The sequence below is a fragment of the Bidens hawaiensis genome, unplaced genomic scaffold (assembly GCF_021521415.1).
Source record: "Bidens hawaiensis isolate Kalapana, Puna unplaced genomic scaffold, B.hawaiensis_p1.1 tig00012557_1, whole genome shotgun sequence".
NCBI lineage: Eukaryota > Viridiplantae > Streptophyta > Magnoliopsida > Asterales > Asteraceae > Bidens > Bidens hawaiensis.
The window spans coordinates 164,455-184,303 of NW_027492029.1; the positions used below are offsets into that span (position 1 = coordinate 164,455).

Genomic DNA, 19,849 nt, shown 5'->3' on the forward strand with positions numbered 1-19,849 from the left:
TGGATAGTGAAGTAAGAAAATCTTACATATTTCTCAATTAGAGCTGAACCGGTTGTTTTCAGAAGTCTACAAGCCTCACGATCAAACAATGTTAAAGATACTGTTCCGGTTGAGTCTTGAACAGCCAACGGGACTCTAAGCCTATATAATAGGAAGATTTACAGGAATCATTTAGTAAACATTGTTAGTGTACGGTTTTGCGTCTTGAGTCTTTGTAATTGTCGTTAACGTATTTGTCGTTTGTTTAATGTAATAAACAATTATTTTGTATTATAGTTCGTTAATGTATTAGGCCAGTTCGCTAAGGATGTTTAGCGAACTAGTCCTTAAGTTAAGTTTCCCCTGATTCGTTAGGGAATGTTAACGAATCAGGGGGTGTTTCGCCTTATTAATGTATGTAACGAAGTAACGTCTGGTTCGCTAGGGGATGTTAGCGAACCAGACCTATCTTCTATAAATAGTGAACACTGTTCACTCATAATTTAAGTATTGAGAGTTTAATTAACGAGACGTTGTCCAAATCCTCTCTCGATCTTCAACCTTAATATTATACAAATTATTGATACTAATAATATATATAAACACATACAACACTTAATCATACGTAATTATGAGTTAGATCTATAGTTAAAGTTTTAATCGATTACGCACAGATCTGAGATCTGTTATTGTTATTGTTACTGGATTGATACACATACGGGATCCAACAAGTGGTATCAGAGCTTTCGGGCTCAATTACACTTGATTTGGTGTTAATTTGGATTATTAGTTTGTTAGTTTTTCCGTTTCAGTGAATTTGGTTTAACTCAGAGGTGTATGGATTGAATTATGGTTAGTTTGGATTGGTTTTGAGGTGTTAACGGTATTGGTAAGGTTTTGTGAATTGGAATTGAGGTTTGATTTGGTTTTAAGTGGATTCGGTATTGTTTTGGGTTATAGCCGAAACAGGGTTTGAGTTTTGGTATAATTGGACTGATATTTGGGGTTAATTGGTTACGAGGTCAGTTGTTTCGGATTCGCGATAGTGTTACGAGTATTTTGATAGGTAATTTGTGGATTTTGGTTAAGAATTGAGTGTGTATTACGGATCTGGAACTTCTGGTTTTCTGGGTTTCGTATTCATCATTTCCAATTTTCTGGAAATTCCTGTTGAAGATTTGAAGATTCAAAGTTGAATATGATTCGCTATGTTGAGTCGCTATCAAGTTCACTTTGATTCGTTCATTAAATTTATCAATTCGTTACTTATTTCTCGTGATTCGCTAGCCAGTTCGCTATATTAGTTGATTCATATTATATAATTCGCTGATTGGGTTAACCGATTCGTGAGACACGTGTCCACCTTGGGATTTGTGTCATAACAACCTTTGCCACGTGGCATAAGGTATCAAAGTTTGTTACAAACGGTTGTAACAACCTGTTTCGTTATAGTTGATTCGCTAAATCAACTGTAGCTGATTCGTTATAGTCTGTTCGCTATCTAATTCTTTACAAGAAACCCTTAGTTCGCTAAGCTTGCAGTTCGTGATTAACTTAGTCAATTCGTTAGTGTTGACTGGTTTCTTGACTGATTTGTTGACCATCTGGTTCGTGGTCTGAGCTAACTCGTTAATCATTTGATTCGCTAAATCAATTCTTGTTCGTTAACATTAATTCTTATTTCGTTAAGCATTGATTCGTTAATTACTGTTCACAGTTCGCTATAACTGTTTACAGTTCGTTAATCTTATTCATTATACCCTTGAAATTTTAATACTTGTCAAAGATGGCTAGTATGTATGCATTGGCTTCTCAAAACATGTTGATGCAACAAATGTTGCAACTTGATACCGAGATAGGTTCACATTCTAAATGTCCAAGATTGATGAAGTTTAGTGACTTTGCCAAGTGGGAACCTCGGTTTCGTGCTCATTTGGGGTCTGTTCACCCTGATTGCTCATATTGTCTCGATGAAGTTTATAAGGAACCGTTGATTGGTGATGATACTATCTCTGATATAATTTACAAGCATGGTACCAAGTGTTGGTCATACGCCCAGCCCTAAGATGGGGGTGTGACATTTGGACCGAAAAAATCGAACACTCACTTAACGGACGTTGTTAGTTCTTAAACAATAGAACTACATACTTGGTTAAGACTTCTTAAATTTTATTTAGTTATCTCATAACATTTATTATTTTGGAAAGTTGACTTTGGGTTTGACCAATTACCAAGACCCGAACCAACAACCCGAACACTCGTTAAAACCCGTTTTAGTATCTATATTATAAAGGGGCTTGCATTCTTGCATTTTTACCCACCTTACTGCTTAACATAGGTTGAGTAAAATTAAGGGCTAGATACTTTAACCCGGTTTCAAGCAAACTTATATTTTTGAAGGACTATTATTATAATTTCTTACATATTTACATTTTAAACCTTAAACTTTAAATTGTTTGCATTTATTATCATTTATTTTATTTAAAGATTTCCTAGACAACCTTTCTAATAGAAGACTTCCTTTCATCTAGGCTTTGCTCGTTAAACCTCATCCTTCTGGTTACTCGTCATTTTACCAATCAAGTTTATTACTTGAACGTGAGTACTTTCATCCCCCGTTTTTCCATCTTTCATTTTGGGGGTGATATTGCATACCTATTCAAATTAAATGTTTTATACTTGAGTCTTAAACCACAAACTTTATTGTATACCTTACTTAAATAAATGCTCGATTTGGTGTTATATGCTTACATGCTTAATTGCTAATGTGTTTACTGCTTTTGGTTGGTTGATTCATAAATCCGAGTATATTTGGCATCCCCTTATAGAAAGGTGTCGTTAATGTATTCTTATTAACGATTTCATTATCTAAATTGTTGCCATTATTTATTGTTTTATATACAAGTTGTGGAATTTCCTATTATATACTTATGAATTGCTCACCAACCTTTGTGTTGACAAATTCTATTTTATACAATGTTACAGGTTTGACTTTAGGTTGACTCGAGAACTTGAAAAAAAACGTTATGAAGACTATTAGGATATTAGCAAAACAAACAATATATTATTTGCTATGATTGAGTTCGGTCATTGTATGAACAAGTTATGTGACACTTTATGATTTTATGAATTTAAATGAGTTGACTAAATATTGTCACTTTAAATAGTGTTTTGTGTTCTTGAGCAATCCGTTGCACCCTGGCATGTTCCGTCGCCTTTGGTCGGGGTGTGACAATATAAATCCCAATCAACCGCGGGACCCGTTTACTTACCTGGAGAAACTCACCAACGTGTTAGAACCTATTAAGCCAAAGCATGTTATATCTAACATCACAATAAAATGAGTATTTTCATTTAAAGACAAAGTTGAAAACTTTATCACGGTTAAGCTCAAGGGCAATAGCTTAATCAAGAAACACCATTCAAATATTTATAAGAACCTATTTATGTATATGTTAATATCATTCTCATTTACAATCAAGACGGTTTTCAAACGCACACCGACGATACAGGTGAATACGTTAAACATTTACAAACAGTCAAAACATATTTATACTCTATAAGATGAACGAGCTGTTTATCTTAAATAGTCAGTCAAACGTTTACATGAGATTAAGTAATCTCTAAAACATTATAATACAAAATAGAACATAAAAGCAACTCAGACCGATTACACATGTGTCTGGATCTATACATAACTGTCTAGCCTAAACAGGCAAAGGCTACGTGGCCGCAGGCTAACAGTCATAATCAGTACTCCATTAGGGGTTGCGTGGCTCGGGGAGAGGTGCTATTACTAAAGCCTACATAGATGTATTACCAACTTAAAGCCTACATAGATGTATTACCAGCTTCGTTAGCTTCGTTACCAGCTTCACACATGCAATTATGCTATTACTAATTATAAAAAAAAGGGTGAGGTGCCAGCTTAAAGAGGTCATTGGAGGGAATAAGTTGAACATGGATTCAAGTATATATTATAAGAAAAAAAAAGACAGACAGGAGGAAAGAGAAAGTGGAATTATCTAAATGAGAAGTTCTATGCTCCTTGCTAATCGTTTGTCATATATCCCGCCGTGTAGATCGGTTGGTTAAGGGGGCGTAAGACTTGAAACAATAACATTTAAATACACTTTCCGTAACGACATCATCGTACTCAGTATATCCCACCAATAGCAAAACTATGGTAGGGTCTGAGGAGAGTAAGATGTAGACAACCTTACCTCTACCCCGTAGGAATAGCTAGAAAGGCTGCTTTCGGTGAGACCCCCAGCTCGATAGTAGTTTTGCATCAAGCCTTGGACATGAGACACATAACACTCAACCATCGGAACACCGGAATATTGGTGCATGTACCCTTGTCTTTCGGTTATCAACGCCACCACATGATGCTCGATTAACCTTCCGACACTTTTAACGTTGTTTTCACTAGATTAGTAAAATAACGACAAAATTAGTGCAATTTCACTTTTTCCCACCCAATGATTCACACATATATACATTATATGCGCGCACCGCAAGCAGGGCTTATCTCTTTTCTTACCTACAGGGCGGCTCTTGAGGTGTGCGAGCCGCACCCTCGTCCGAGGCACGATTTCGATAGAGGGCACATTATTTTTAGGCATATATTAATTTTTTTACACATTAACAAATGAAAATAGGCAAATGGCTTGTGAATAATGAGAAAAGGAGAAGGTAAACAAACATAATAAAGAAAAAAAGTATTATCGGAAAATTTTCCGGTGGATTTTGATGTTGCAGTAAGTGGGTTTTAAAGTTACAGTGTAAATGAAGTAGGAGGAAAGAAGATGATTAAAATATTATTTTATTATTACTTTGCTGCTACACATTAATATCTTTTTCAAAATTGATTTTCCTTTTGTTTTTCTTTTTGAAATTATAAAAGTTAAAAGTGTTTGATTATAATACATAATCCATCTTAAAATTATTCGATTTTAACCATTTTAAGATTATTGGGCTATTTTTTTCTTCATACGCGATTTGATAAAGTTTAGGTTATTGAGTACAAACCAAAATCTATTTGATAAAGAAATTAGGAGATTTTTACGAATAATCTCTTAGGCGTTCGCTATTAATGAAATTGATTTAATTACTAAAATTTTTCTATATTTATTGGTATAAAGTTGTTTTCGTTTAAAAATATTAGTTTTTATACGCTACTCGTTAGAACCTACGGGCCTTTTTATTTAGGTTTGGCCAAGGTACATAAATTCTCGAAGACGCCCGTGCTTACCTATATGCATAAAAGAAAAATGAGACATCCGGTCAATTAAGAAAAGAAAATAAGATGAATCCACAATCTTTATTCTTTGAATTCATTTGAATATTTTTATGAATAAAAATCAAGTGAGAGTCATATTTGCCGGGATGCTTCCGATCACGTATTTGCAACACTTAAAAGTTATATTTCCCACCAAACATAAGGTGGCTGTTAAGTAAAGAGATCAATCACAATCATTCTTGTTAAAGCCTAATATTCGACTTTAGAAAACCTTATATTTAATTTAAGAAGACACTTCTTGATCTATTTAAGCTAAGAACCTGTCATATTTGGTTTGTAAATAATTAACAGAAAGCTAGCGTCGAGAAAGGGTCAAATGGCGACGATGGGAGTGAAGATGCATTTCCGAAAGCACCATGTATGTATTCCCTACGCCCAACTTAACTTATCTTGCCATTTCTGAATTATAGGTTGTGTTGTATGTTTTTAAAATAGGTGGTTATTGATAACGGCATTGTTCAACTTACTCTAACAAATCCAGGAGGATATGTTACAGGCGTCAAATACAACAACGTCGACAATTTACTTGAAAGCCATAACGATGAATCCGATAGAGGGTAACGTTTGGTCTCTTATTTATGTTTTCTTTGGATACAGGTTAGTTAAGGTTATCACGAAACCAAACTATATATGCTAGCCGTATTTATAAGTTGGTGACACATAAAGCCACCTCACTCTCTAGGTTCTATTGTTCTAGTATGAGCATTTGCAATGCAATGAAAACACTAGAGCATTACAGCACTCTTCACAATTAAGTCCATTACAAATCCTTAATTTCTCATGGTTGGGTGGAGTTAGACTAAAAGGGTTATTTAGCTTAAAAATGCTAAGAAGCAACCAGGATGTGACACATGTCATGTGCCCGCCTCGGGGGAGGGGTAAGGATAAATGTGTAAAAAACGATTTTGAGGGTAAAAACACGCTCGGAAAATACGATATGTAAATTGACACCCAGGTGTAAAACGTCGTGTGCAAATGACACATTGTAAACTAGCTAGAACCCAACTTGTAAAATGTCGAGTGTGAATTGGCACACATGTGTAAACTGACACCAAGGTGTACCAAGTACCATCATTTGAAAAATCCTGACATTATGCGTAAACGATAAAACACAATGTTCAAACAAATCTAGTTCAACTTTAATTAATTACATTTTTGTAAATTTATAACGTTATCATGCTCATAACAAAGATATAAAACGCTAGATTCTAAGGTTTACCTTTCTAAACAAAATAAAGATGTATAAAAATTGTTAACGTTTAAAAATATATAGTGGAAGATTGGCGGAGGAGAGAAGGAATTAAGAGAGTGAATTTCGGAGGCGCCAATAAGTTTTTGTAAGGAGAGGGATGAGAGAAAGAAATGAGTAGGGGAGTGAGAAAAGGTGAGTTGGGTAGTGATCGGGAAGTCGGGATGACAGAAGCGTTATGTATGCTCTAAGAGTCTAAGGCACAAATGTGTTACAACCTTCTAAACTCCATAAATTAATTTGTCAAGGTACTGGGATCTTGTTTGGAGTCCACCTGAAAATCCTGGAACAACTGGTACTTTTGAAAGGTAAATATATATGGACATTCATTTAGTTTTATCTAGCATGGAAAGCTACAACTTTTAGTAGCCAACTCCATTATACAGGATCGAAGGAACAAGTTGTGAAGTTATAGTCGAAACCGATGATCAAGTAGAGCTATCGTTTTCAAGAATATGGGATTCCACCCTCGTGGGAAAGCATGTCCCTTTGAAGATAGACAAAAGGTTATATATATTTGTTACATATGCATGTTTACATTCATGTTAGTTTTAACTTTTAAGAAGACAATGTTTGTGACAATAAAAGCTTTTAAGGTTTGTGTTGCTTCGTGGTTCTTCTGGCTTCTACTCGTATGCAATTTATGAACATTTGGAGGGATTCCCTGGCTTTAATCTTGACGAAACCAGGATAGCGTTCAAGCTCAGAAAAGACAAGTAAACTCATCTCGATATGGATTCATAAACATAATGATTGGACAAAAAAAACAACAATTGATAAATATGTTATATTTTGTAGGTTTCATTATATGGCAATGTCAGACGATAGACAAAGGTATATGCCTCTACCAGATGATCGATCACCTGATAGAGGTAAACCATTGGCTTATCCCGAGGCAGTACTACTTGTTAATCCAGTGGAACCAGAGTTCAAAGGAGAGGTAATCATAACATTAGCATTACATCAGTGTATAGTCAAAAGCGACGGGAAACCGTTTTGTGACAATAGACTTATGTTTTTGCAGTTTTAATTGATCTTATATCTTTTTTTACGAACCCATTACTCAAATGACAGACTCTTATATGAACCGATGAGAGTGTGGAAAAAGAGTGAAAAACAGGTCAATAACTCAAGAAAAAGAATTCCCATCCTAAAATCTCTTTCAAATAACTTGGTTTTTCTTTATTAATTGGATTTTAGTATTAATTTTAACTAAGTCTTAGGACGCGTTCGTTTCACAGCATTCGTGAGAATTTAGAGAATTTTGAAATTATAATACCATGACACGACGTGTTCGTTTAGTTGGGATTGGAATCTTAATTTCATTTTAGTCTGTTCGGTTCAAATAATTGAAATTGGAATTAGAATTCAATTCCCTCAAATTCCTTTAAATAAATAAATTTTAAATCCTTCCAAAATGTGGAGGAATTCATTGGAATCTTTTCTCGAGATTTTTATTTTTATTTTTTTTTTAACGAGGACAACGAATAAAACATTTTTGTTTTTTTACTTTTTTTATTTTTGTTTTGTATTTTGAGCTATGATTTTTTTATCATTATTTTTGAATATTTTTTTGAGGGGTTTTGATCTTAATAGAAAGCCCTTAAAAAAATTCAAACAAAAATAATAAAAAAACATAAAACAAAATATAAATAAAAAACAAAAAAAACTAAAATGTTGCTGCCGTCATCCTCATTAAAAAAACTGATTTCAATTCATTTGTGGTGATAAATTACAATTAATTTGTTAAACGAACACATCAAGAATTGAATTAGATTTCAATTCCTTCAAATTCCAATTCCTATTGAAATGTTCATATTACAAATCCAATTCTTTCAAATTCCAAATCCTATGCAAATTTTAATTTCAGTTTCATTCCATTCTGTGAAAGGAACGTTTATTTCAGTTAAATCCTTACTTAATATGTATGTTATTTTAACGGGATTATTCTATAGAATATTAATTAAGTTTTGAATTTGTTCCAATAAGATCACTCATAAAATGTTTTGTTCTAATTAGACCACTAAAATTTTCTTTATGTTCTAATCATAGATATTTTACCTCGATAGTAGGTTATGTAGGTTTTTTATTTCTAAATAATTTTTACATTGCAAAATATTTTTTTTAAATTGAAAAAATTAGTAAAAACTGAGAAAAATAACTTTAAAATTGCAAAAAAAAAAATCTTGAATTTAAATTAAAAAAACTAAACAATTGCAAAAAAAAAAGTCTAGTTTTTCTTTTTGCAATTTTTCAATTTTTTTTGGCAATTTTCGCAATTTAATTTTATTTTCTCAATTTGTACTAATTTTTTCAATTTTAAAAAAAAAATATTTCAAATGTCAAACTATTAAAAAATAAAAAAACCTACATAACCTGCTATCTAGATAAAATATCTATGATTATAACACAAATGAAACTTTAATGACCTGATTGGAACAACTTTTTAGAGTGACCTGATATTGGAACAATTTTAAAACTTTGTTATTATTCTATAGAGTAATCTCTATTTTAACTGATCTTCGGCCGTTAATATAACTTATAATCATTTGTAAGGTTTGAAAAGAAACATATAATAATAATAATAATAATAATAATAATAATATTTCTCTCATTTGAGTTTTCCTAAATGTCTTTTGGGTGTCTAGCATTAGTTATACCTTACGTCACATGCCTTTTTTGTTTATTTTTCGGTTTTTGACACACAGGTGGACGATAAATATCAGTATTCATGTGAAACCAAAGATCTAAAGGTTCATGGATGGATATCTACGAACCCGCCTGTTGGATTTTGGCAAATTACGCCAAGTAACGAGTTTAGAACAGGCGGACCTACAAAACAAGAACTTACTTCTCATGTAGGCCCGACAAATTTAGCTGTAAGAATAGCAACATTTGTTGTATTAACAAACTTCTTCATGCTTTCAAATTTTATTAATAGTTCATTAAAGTCTTCTTTTTAACTAATTTCAGATGTTCATCAGTGCTCATTATGGTGGAAACGATTTAGTTGTCGAATTTCTTGAAGGGGAGCAATGGAAGAAAGTTTTTGGCCCAGTTTTTATGTATCTCAATTCGACCTCTATCGAAGAAGACCCTCTTACACTTTGGCAAGATGCCAAGAATCAGGTAGCTGCAAATTCATTTCATGTGCTTGAATAATCTTTGATATTGAATCCGCATACTCAAAAGAACTGAATATGCACCGGTATATATATGATATTTTTATTTAATTGATGAAAACCAACTGCTAATATTCTCTTTGTACAAAGATATTATAATGGAAATGATGAAAATACAAGTAACCAACTCTTGATATTTATAAACCATCATTAACTATCATAATATTTAAACTAGAGATAGAACAATTAACAAACGAACTTAAAGATAAATGACAGATCAAACAATAATAGGTATAACAGATAATAAACTCGGCTATATATTATTATATGATAATTGTTGAATTACAATCTTTTTAGATGCTGGTAGAAGTTGAAAAATGGCCTTACAGTTTTCCGGCTTCAAAGGACTTCCAACAAGCTCAAGAAAGAGGTGGCATAAGTGGTAGATTATTCGTATACGACAGGTATAGAAACATTTTTCAATAAACTAACAAAAACACTACATGCAAAGTGAATCATATTTTTTAGCACCGGTTTAGATTCATTAGCGATGATCAAACACCCGCAAATGGTGCTTACATTGGACTAGCTGCACCAGGAGACCCCGGATCATGGGAACGAGAAAAAAAGGTAAGCTATGCTAAGTTGCAACATTCCAATATGGAATTATTTAATGTTAAAAAACATTTTTATCCACAGGGCTATCAATTTTGGAGTAAAACAGATGAACAAGGCCATTTTTCGATCGAACATATTTTGCCAGGAACATATAATATATACGCTTGGGTCCAAGGTTTCATAGGAGATTATAAAAACCCCACGACAATTACCATCACATCAGGTCATCAATCTAAGCATCTATAACTAATATATTTTATCTAATAATCTGTTTGATGAGTGACATTAAGTGGCGGACCTACACCAAAGGTGTAGGGGTAGGCCAACCCCTGTGAAATTTTTTTTAAAGCATATATATGTTAAAATATCGATCGACCTTTATGAAATTTTGACACCGACCCTATTTCCACTCTTGTGAAAATTTTCCTTGTCCGCCACTGGTGACGTTTGTACGGATTTGAAACTTCGAATTGGTTGGGGCATGATTTGAATAATTACTATGTTTATTAAATTAATCTGGAGCTGAAATACAACGTTCTATAAACCAATTTAAATGTATTATTTCCCCTCTTTTTTGCTAGCAGGTTGTGATGTCGATGTTGGTGATCTTGTTTTCGAGCCTCCTAGAGACGGTCCAACTTTATGGGAGATTGGGATACCCGACCGCTCTGCGGCTGAGTTCTACATTCCAGATCCTAAACCAATATATACCAACCAATTTCTTGTCAGTGATCCTAACAGGTGACTTTTATTGCAGTATTGGATTTTCAAAAAGTGAAAAATGAAAAGATAAAAAAGGAACTCAAAATATGTTACATGAGCAGGTTTAGACAGTACGGATTATGGGAAAAATATGCTACGCTATACCCTAATGGTGATTTGGTTTTCACGATCGGGGAAAGCGATTATAGAAAAGATTGGTTCTTTGCCCACGTAACGCGGTATGTATATTGGTATGGTGGCATATATTTAAGTTTTTTGGATTACTGCATATATGAGTTATGGTATTGAACATATGTTTTTCATAACATTATAGGAAGAAAGAGGACAATACATATGAAAAGACAACATGGACCATCAAGTTCAAGCTTAACAATGTGAACAAGGATGGAAATTATAAATTGAGATTGGCTCTAGCATCAGCACAAGTATCGGATTTGCAGGTATTGACTTGAAGTCATTAATTACCCTATTAGACTAGATAATTAATTGATATAAGAGTCTCAAATTGAACTATTTCACTAATGCACTTATATGCAAATTTAGGTGCATAACTAATTTTTTTCTCATAGATAGTTTATACCCATAAAATGAGTGTTTATTAATACCTAGATTGATTTGGCCTGCCTACAATTTTTTGAAATTATTTAGTAGTTTTAGAGAAATAAATGTGAGGACCTTTAATATAAAAACGTTTGGAGCAACAAATAAAATATGGCGCTACCGTTAGGCATCTGGTCCGGTGATCAGGAAGTTTTTCCCTTAAGTGTTTCCTCCGAAGGAGGTCCTGGGTTCAAACATCTAGATTGACAAACTAATTAATGGACGGTTAAAATTTCGTTTCATGGCTTGAACTTGGGTATTGGACCGCAGAGTCAAAACGTCAGTAAGAAAAAGTATGGTCCTATGTGGAACCGTGACTAACAAGTACCATGTTGTGAATGGTTCGAGATATTTCGAAAAAAAATGTCACATGTCTATTTTTATAATTTAGAAAATCAATCTATTTAGTCCCCTAAGTAGCTATCAAAATGGTCGTTTACTTGTTTAGGTGAATTTCTAGTGGCTTACAATAAGTTAACTTTGTAGTTTTGTTAGCATTTAAATTAAATTTATATATTTAGTAGGAGATATTATATTGTATATAGCTCTAGCTATCTGAATTTATAATGTATATAACATCAGTCTAATAATAAAGTTTCTAGTACAAACTGATATGAAGGATGTAACTGGATTTGCATAATCAGGTTCGAGTTAACGATCCGAACAGCAATTTGCCTCTATTTTCAACTGGAATCCTTGGAGGAGACAATGCAATTGCAAGACATGGAATTCATGGTTTGAGTTGGTTATTCAACATAGATATACCAGGAACTGTTTTATTCTCTACTGGAGAGAACGCGATATATTTAACACAAGCAAATGGAGGAACCCCATTCCGCGGAGTCATGTATGATTACATTCGTCTTGAAGGACCACCTCTTTCATGTTCTCTGATTTAGTTGTATGCTCTAAAGATCCAGTATACAATTTAAGATATAAAACTAATCAGTTAGTCTATACTTTATTCTAAGAGTTGTCCATAATTAATGCTAGTAATAAAGCTGCATGATACATAAATAAAGTTATCTGATCATGTCTTCAAATCTTCATTTTTTTACCAGTGGCATCATTAACAAAAAAATTTATTAATTATGTATACTATGCTCTCCATTAAAGCAGTTAATTTTTTATGGTAATTTTAATCGGATTAAATAATTGCGATTAACTGTGGGTGATTGATACTACTTCAAGTCTTCAATACTAAACAAATGCGCATTACCGAGTGAAAATTTTATCAATAATTACCTAAGGAACACAAGAAATCGTTGAATAATCGTTGGATAACTTACCGACCTTTTTTTTGAACGACCAAATAAGATAACTTACCAACCTAATCTACATAATCTAAAAGTATGTATAACTTTTTTTTTACTTTTATTAGAAATCTTAACAAGGGTTTATTGAAAAATGCAACCAAAATAAAAATAAAATAAAATGTAACCGAAATATATATTTTGATTTTTTAAACACTATGTAACTTTATTTTGTAACTAAACAAACTTGTGTTCTCAAACATTATTGTGCGTATATAATTTTCCTACATACACTACAAAACAAAAAAGTATTACTTACGGTCAAATTCGTTGATGAAGGTGATTATTAGGGATATGATTTCTGACACAATGCGAAAACAAGAACAAATCTATCACAAAATTCACAAGTTTGTGTTTGGCATAAACGTGTTCTAGTTAGTTTGGGGCGAGCCCGTTTAGATAAACGGGTCGGATTTGGGTTAGCTTGATGGGTTCATGGGTTGACTCCTTTAACCCATTTATTTTCTATTTTTTTGGGGAGGGGGGGGGGGGGGGGTTGGTTATGTAATGAATTATGTTGGTTGATACCCAATGTCTAAATTTTAGTTTAAAAAGGAAATTTACATCAGATTTTATAATTGAAATGTAACTTTTTCATATAAATTTAGATTTTTTGTTACCAAAATTATAAAGTATCAGTTTTGTATATAATAAAAAACAACTTTTGTGTCAAAGAGATTGTCTTCGGGTCAACCTGTAAATCTGTAATTACTTGTGTCGTGTTCGGATTCGCGTGTCTCATATGATTTTCAGGTTTGGTTCGGGTTTGTGCAAATTTTCGGGTTCGACCCTCCAGCTCGCGAACACAACCCGTTTAACACACCTAGACCGATTAACGATGGTATACGGCCATTAAAAATATGGTCAAGGGTAATTACCAAGGATAACCGAAGGATATTACCAAAGATTACCAACGTATTATTTTAGCAATAGATCATCAACAACTTTTGTAAGGTCGTCCAAATTGGTAGTATTACTGGTGCACAAATAGTGACAAAATAATGGCACGTCATTTACCGATGGATTTCTTTAGCTTCGCTAATATAATGTCATTTGTAACACATCGTCCATAATATATAGTAACTAATTTAGGGGGGGGGGGGGGGTAATATTTCCAAAATTACTTATAAATTATGATTATTAAACATTACATAATGTACAAATAATAAATAAAAGCACCGTCAACGAAATAAAATATCAACTAATTAAGTAAAGTTAAAACACAAAACATATAATAAAACCATCTATCAGTGTAAAGTAGCTTGGAATCCAATAGTTCTTCCTTACCAAACACGAGTGACTATTAAGCATATTTACTGTAGGGGTATGGTACCAAACCCAGTTTTACGACCCTAAATTTATTATGTTTGGCTTATTTTATTATATGGACTAATACAATTTTATTGGGCTGAGGGGGTTTTGTGGAGGTAACCCTAACTGGGCTAGGCCCATTAGGGTACATGATGGTGGCCATGAGGCTCTCTATATAAGGAGGTCTCCACCTCCTTATTAGGGGGTCATGCTCAATAAGAGCCACCACCACTTTTTTGTGTCTGTAAACAAGAGATCTTTGAGATTTCTTAGCAGTCACCTCCACACCCCCGAAAAACCATTGCAGGTCTCAAGCAACCGGAGAAGAAGATCAAGACGTGGTTCGTTCATCTCGAAAATCCGTGGAAACATCGTCATGGATCAGGTCAGATTCATTTCATGCTTCAACATTGGCGCCATCCGTGGGACGGCAACGAACTACCCTTCGATCTTCGTCTCGGCTGTCAGATCTCTCCCAGGAAAAACCCAGATCTGGAAGTTTACAGAAAAAGGCTTCAAGGCTTGTTCTATTAAAGCTCAAAAAGATCCATAGATCTAAAGGAGGCTTCCAGATCTGTGCAAAAAGAAACTGCCTGATTCGAATGATCAAGTCTCCGGATCTGTGATGGTTTTAAATCCGCTCCGAGCTTCAGATCTATCTAGATCTGATTTACAGATCTAGATCTAGATTACAGACCTGGATTTTAGGTTTAAAATTGCAGATCTAACTCTTAAATTGCAGATCCAAAAATTACCAGACTTCCGCCGCCATGTACGCGCGCCCGCGGATTCTCACTCCGCAGCCATGCATGTGCCGCCGCGGGAACCACCATGTGGGTTTCGCGCAAAAGACCTCCACCATGTGGGTTTTGCGCAGAAGACTGCCACCACGCATGCTCGCCAGCGGGTCACCATTCCGCCGACATGCGTGAGCGCCCGTGGAAACCACCGCGAAAACCACCATGTGGGTTTTGCGCAAGAGACCTCCGCCACGCACGCGCGCTCGCGAGTCACCACTCCATCGCCGTGCATGCGCGCATCAGGCCACGCGCCAAACTTAAAGGTTGGGAATCCTCATAATATCCCATATGGCTACACGCCATACTTTAAGGTTGGGAATCCTCATAATATCCCATAAGGCTACGCGCCATACTTAAAGGTTGGGAATCCTCATAACATCCCATATGGCTACACGCCATACTTAAAGGTTGGGAATCCTCATAACATCCCATATGGCTACACGCCATACTTAAAGGTTGGGAATCCTCATAATATCCCATATGGCTACGCGCCATACTTAAAGGTTGGGAATCCTCATAAACCCATCAGGCCACACGCCAAACTTAAAGGTTGGGAATCCTCATAAACCCATCAGGCCAAGCGCCAAACTTAAAGGTTGGGAATCCTCATAAAGCCATACGGCTTCGCGCCGAATACAAGACCGAACGCGGCTCCGGTCCGTTCAACATGCGCACCACCATGATGCTTGAGCGCAGTCGCATATCACATGCTCATGCACCACATATGCTCACGCATCACATATGCTCACGTATATTACATATGCTTACGCGTCACATGCTCACACGTATCACATCAGTGCACGCAACATCTGCGCATGGCGTATGACACAAAGTCTACGCGCACGCGCATGCAACATATGCGCCTGGCGCGGGACATAAAGTCTACGCGCATGCGCATGCGACATCTGCGTGTGGCGCATGACAAAACCAAAGCCTATGCGCAAGCGCATGAAACATCTGCGCATGACATACAGTCTACGCGCACGCGCACGCAACATCTGCGCATGGCGCATGACACAGTCTACGCGCACGCGCATGCAACATCTGCGCATGCAACATCTGCGCGTGGCGCGGGACATAAAGTCTACGCGCACGCGCATGCAACATCTGCGCGTGGCGCGGGACATAAAGTCTACGCGCACGCGCATGCAACATCTGCGCGTGGCGCATAACACAAAGCCAAAGCCTATGCGCAAGCGACACAACAAATGAGAATAGTCTAATCCCAAATCAGGATAAGGACAACCACATTTAGCAGCAATGAACTAGGGGACTATCGTGGTATACCACCACTGCATTATCGCGATGGAAGACATCCGAATCTTAGGGCGGGAGCCTAACAATATCCCAAACGGCCACGCACCAATGTTCGGCTACGAGTCGCACAAGCACCCATAACATTATTACTATGGCCGTTTGTGCCTCCATTATTATTTTGAAGACAAGCCGGGATAGTCATCCTGCGTAGAAGAGGCCCTTGTGGGCCAGTCATTATCATTATTATTATAGATCGTAAGCCGCAACTCGCGCAAGCTTCATTATTCTTATAGCTCGTAAGTCGCCTCACGCGCAAGCTTTATTATTCTTATAGCTCGTAAGTCGCCTCACGCGCAAGCTTTATTATTCTTATAGCTCCTAAGTCGCCTCGCGCGCAAGCTTTATTATTCTTATAGCTCGTAAGTCGCCTCGCGCGCAGGCTTTGTTATTCTTATAGCTCGTAAGTCGCCTCGCGCGCAGGCTTTTTTATTCTTATAGCTCGTAAGTCGCCTCGCGCGCAGTTTTTATTATTCTTATAGATCCGTAAGTCGCCTCGCGCGCAGGCTTTATTATTCTCATAGATCCGTAAGTCGCCTCGCGCGCAGGCTTTATTATTCTCATAACTCGTAAGCTGCCTCGCGCGTAAGTTATGTTACATTATTATCGAGATGCGCGCTCTACCTTTTATCAGGCCTCGCGCCACTATTGTTATGATGCGTGCTATATCTTATTCATGCCAGGGCACCATCATTATCATAAAGACCACAACATGTCACCATCATGAAGAAAACCTCCCAAAACTCAAAGACAATAAAGACAAAGCCGAAGAAAAGGGAAAAAACCGCCTCATGGCCTAACATACCTCATAAAGTCCAGCGCTCCACCTAGACGCTTGCGCGCCCAGGAGCAACGCTGGACTTGTGGGGCTTGTAGGGGTATGGTACCAAACCCGGTTTTACGACCCTAAATTTATTATGTTTGGCTTATTTTATTATATAGACTAATACAATGTTATTGGGCTGAGGGGGTTTTGTGGAGATAACCCTAACTGGGCTAGGCCCATTAGGGTACCATGATGGTGGCCATGAGGCTCTCTATATAAGGAGGTCTCCACCTCCTTATTAGGGGATCATGCTCAATAAGAGCCACCACCACTTTTTTGTGTCTGTAAACAAGAGATCTTTGAGATTTCTTAGCAGTCACCTCCACACCCCCAAAAAACCATTGCAGGTCTCAAGCAACCGGAGAAGAAGATCAAGACGTGGTTCGTTCATCTCGAAAATCCGTGGAAACATCGTCATGGATCAGGTCAGATTCATTTCATGCTTCGACATTGGCGCCATCCGTGGGACGGCAACGAACTACCCTTCGATCTTCGTCTCGGCTGTCAGATCTCTCCCAGGAAAAACCCAGATCTGGAAGTTTACAGAAAAAGGCTTCAAGGCTTGTTCTATTAAAGCTCAAAAAGATCCATAGATCTAAAGGAGGCTTCCAGATCTGTGCAAAAAGAAACTGCCTGATTCGAATGATCAAGTCTCCGGATCTGTGATGATTTTAAATCCGCTCCGAGCTTCAGATCTATCTAGATCTGATTTACAGATCTAGATCTAGATTACAGACCTGGATTTTAGGTTTAAAATTGCAGATCTAACTCTTAAATTGCAGATCCAAAAATTACCAGACTTCCGCCGCCATGTACGCGCGCCCGCGGATTCTCACTCCGCAGCCATGCATGTGCCGCCGCGGGAACCACCATGTGGGTTTCGCGCAAAAGACCTCCACCATGTGGGTTTTGCGCAGAAGACTGCCACCACGCATGCTCGCCAGCGGGTCACCATTCCGCCGACATGCGTGAGCGCCCGTGGAAACCACCGCGAAAACCACCATGTGGGTTTTGCGCAAGAGACCTCCGCCACGCACGCGCGCTCGCGAGTCACCACTCCATCGCCGTGCATGCGCGCATCAGGCCACGCGCCAAACTTAAAGGTTGGGAATCCTCATAAATCCCATATGGCTACGCGCCATACTTAAAGGTTGGGAATCCTCATAACATCCCATATGGCTACGCGCCATACTTAAAGGTTGGGAATCCTCATAACATCCCATATGGCTACACGCCATACTTAAAGGTTGGGAATCCTCATAACATCCCATATGGCTACACGCCATACTTAAAGGTTGGGAATCCTCATAATATCCCATATGGCTACGCGCCATACTTAAAGGTTGGGAATCCTCATAAACCCATCAGGCCACGCGCCAAACTTAAAGGTTGGGAATCCTCATAAACCCATCAGGCCAAGCGTCAAACTTAAAGGTTGGGAATCCTCATAAAGCCATACGGCTTCGCGCCGAATACAAGACCGAACGCGGCTCCGCTCCGTTCAACATGCGCACCACCATGGTGCTTGAGCGCTGTCGCATATCACATGCTCATGCACCACATATGCTCACGCATCACATATGCTCACGCATATTACATATGCTTCCGCGTCACATGCTCACACATATTACATCAGTGCACGCAACATCTGCGCATGGCGCATGACACAAAGTCTACGTGCACGCGCATGCAACATCTGCGCCTGGCGCGGGACAAAAAGTCTACGCGCATGCGCATGCGACATCTGCGCGTGGCGCATGACAAAACCAAAGCCTATGCGCAAGCGCATGAAACATCTGCGCATGACATACAGTCTACGCGCACGCGCACGCAACATCTGCGCATGGCGCATGACACAGTCTACGCGCACGCGCATGCAACATCTGCGCGTGGCGCGGGACATAAAGTCTACGCGCACGCGCATGCAACATCTGCGCGTGGCGCGGGACATAAAGTCTACGCGCACGCGCATGCAACATCTGCGCGTGGCGCATAACACAAAGCCAAAGCCTATGCGCAAGCGACACAGCAAATGAGAATATTCTAATCCCAAATCAGGATAATGACAACCTCATTTAGCAGCAATGAACTAGGAGACTATCGTGGTATACCACCACTGCATTATCGCGATGGAAGACATCCGAATCTTAGAGCGGGAGCCTAACAATATCCCAAACGGCCACGCACCAATGTTCGGCTACGAGTCGCACAAGCACCCATAACATTATTACTATATCCGTTTGTGCCTCCATTATTATTTTTAAGACAAGCCGGGATAGTCATCCTGCGTAGAAGAGGCTCTTGTGGGCCAGTCATTATCATTATTATTATAGCTCGTAAGCCGCAACTCGCGCAAGCATCATTATTCTTATAGCTCGTAAGTCGCCTCACGCGCAAGCTTCATTATTCTTATAGCTCGTAAGTCGCCTCACGCGCAAGCTTTATTATTCTTTTAGCTCATAAGTCGCCTCGCGCGCAAGCTTTGTTATTCTTATAGCTCGTAAGTCGCCTCACGCGCAGGCTTTATTATTCTTATAGCTCGTAAGTCGCCTCGCGCGCAGGCTTTATTATTCTTATCGCTCGTAAGTCGCCTCGCGCGCAGTTTTTATTATTCTTATAGCTCGTAAGTCGCCTCGCGCGCAGGCTTTATTATTCTCATAGATCCGTAAGTCGCCTCGCGCGCAGGCTTTAT

At 37.6% G+C, this 19,849-nt stretch overlaps 1 protein-coding gene across 1 annotated transcript; it reads left to right on the forward strand.

The window, feature by feature from the left end:
* Positions 1-5,588: 5,588 nt before the first annotated feature.
* On the forward strand, positions 5,589-12,532 carry LOC143541383 (uncharacterized). The gene is made up of 15 exons (XM_077034221.1): positions 5,589-5,639; positions 5,717-5,838; positions 6,779-6,838; positions 6,917-7,036; positions 7,127-7,246; positions 7,329-7,470; positions 9,239-9,409; positions 9,504-9,659; positions 10,010-10,116; positions 10,192-10,282; positions 10,352-10,493; positions 10,855-11,011; positions 11,095-11,211; positions 11,307-11,433; positions 12,238-12,532. The coding sequence occupies exons 1-15, from the start codon at positions 5,598-5,600 to the stop codon at positions 12,490-12,492; spliced, it is 1,929 nt and encodes a 642-aa protein (XP_076890336.1). The 5' UTR covers positions 5,589-5,597; the 3' UTR covers positions 12,493-12,532.
* The last annotated feature ends 7,317 nt before the right edge of the window (positions 12,533-19,849 follow it).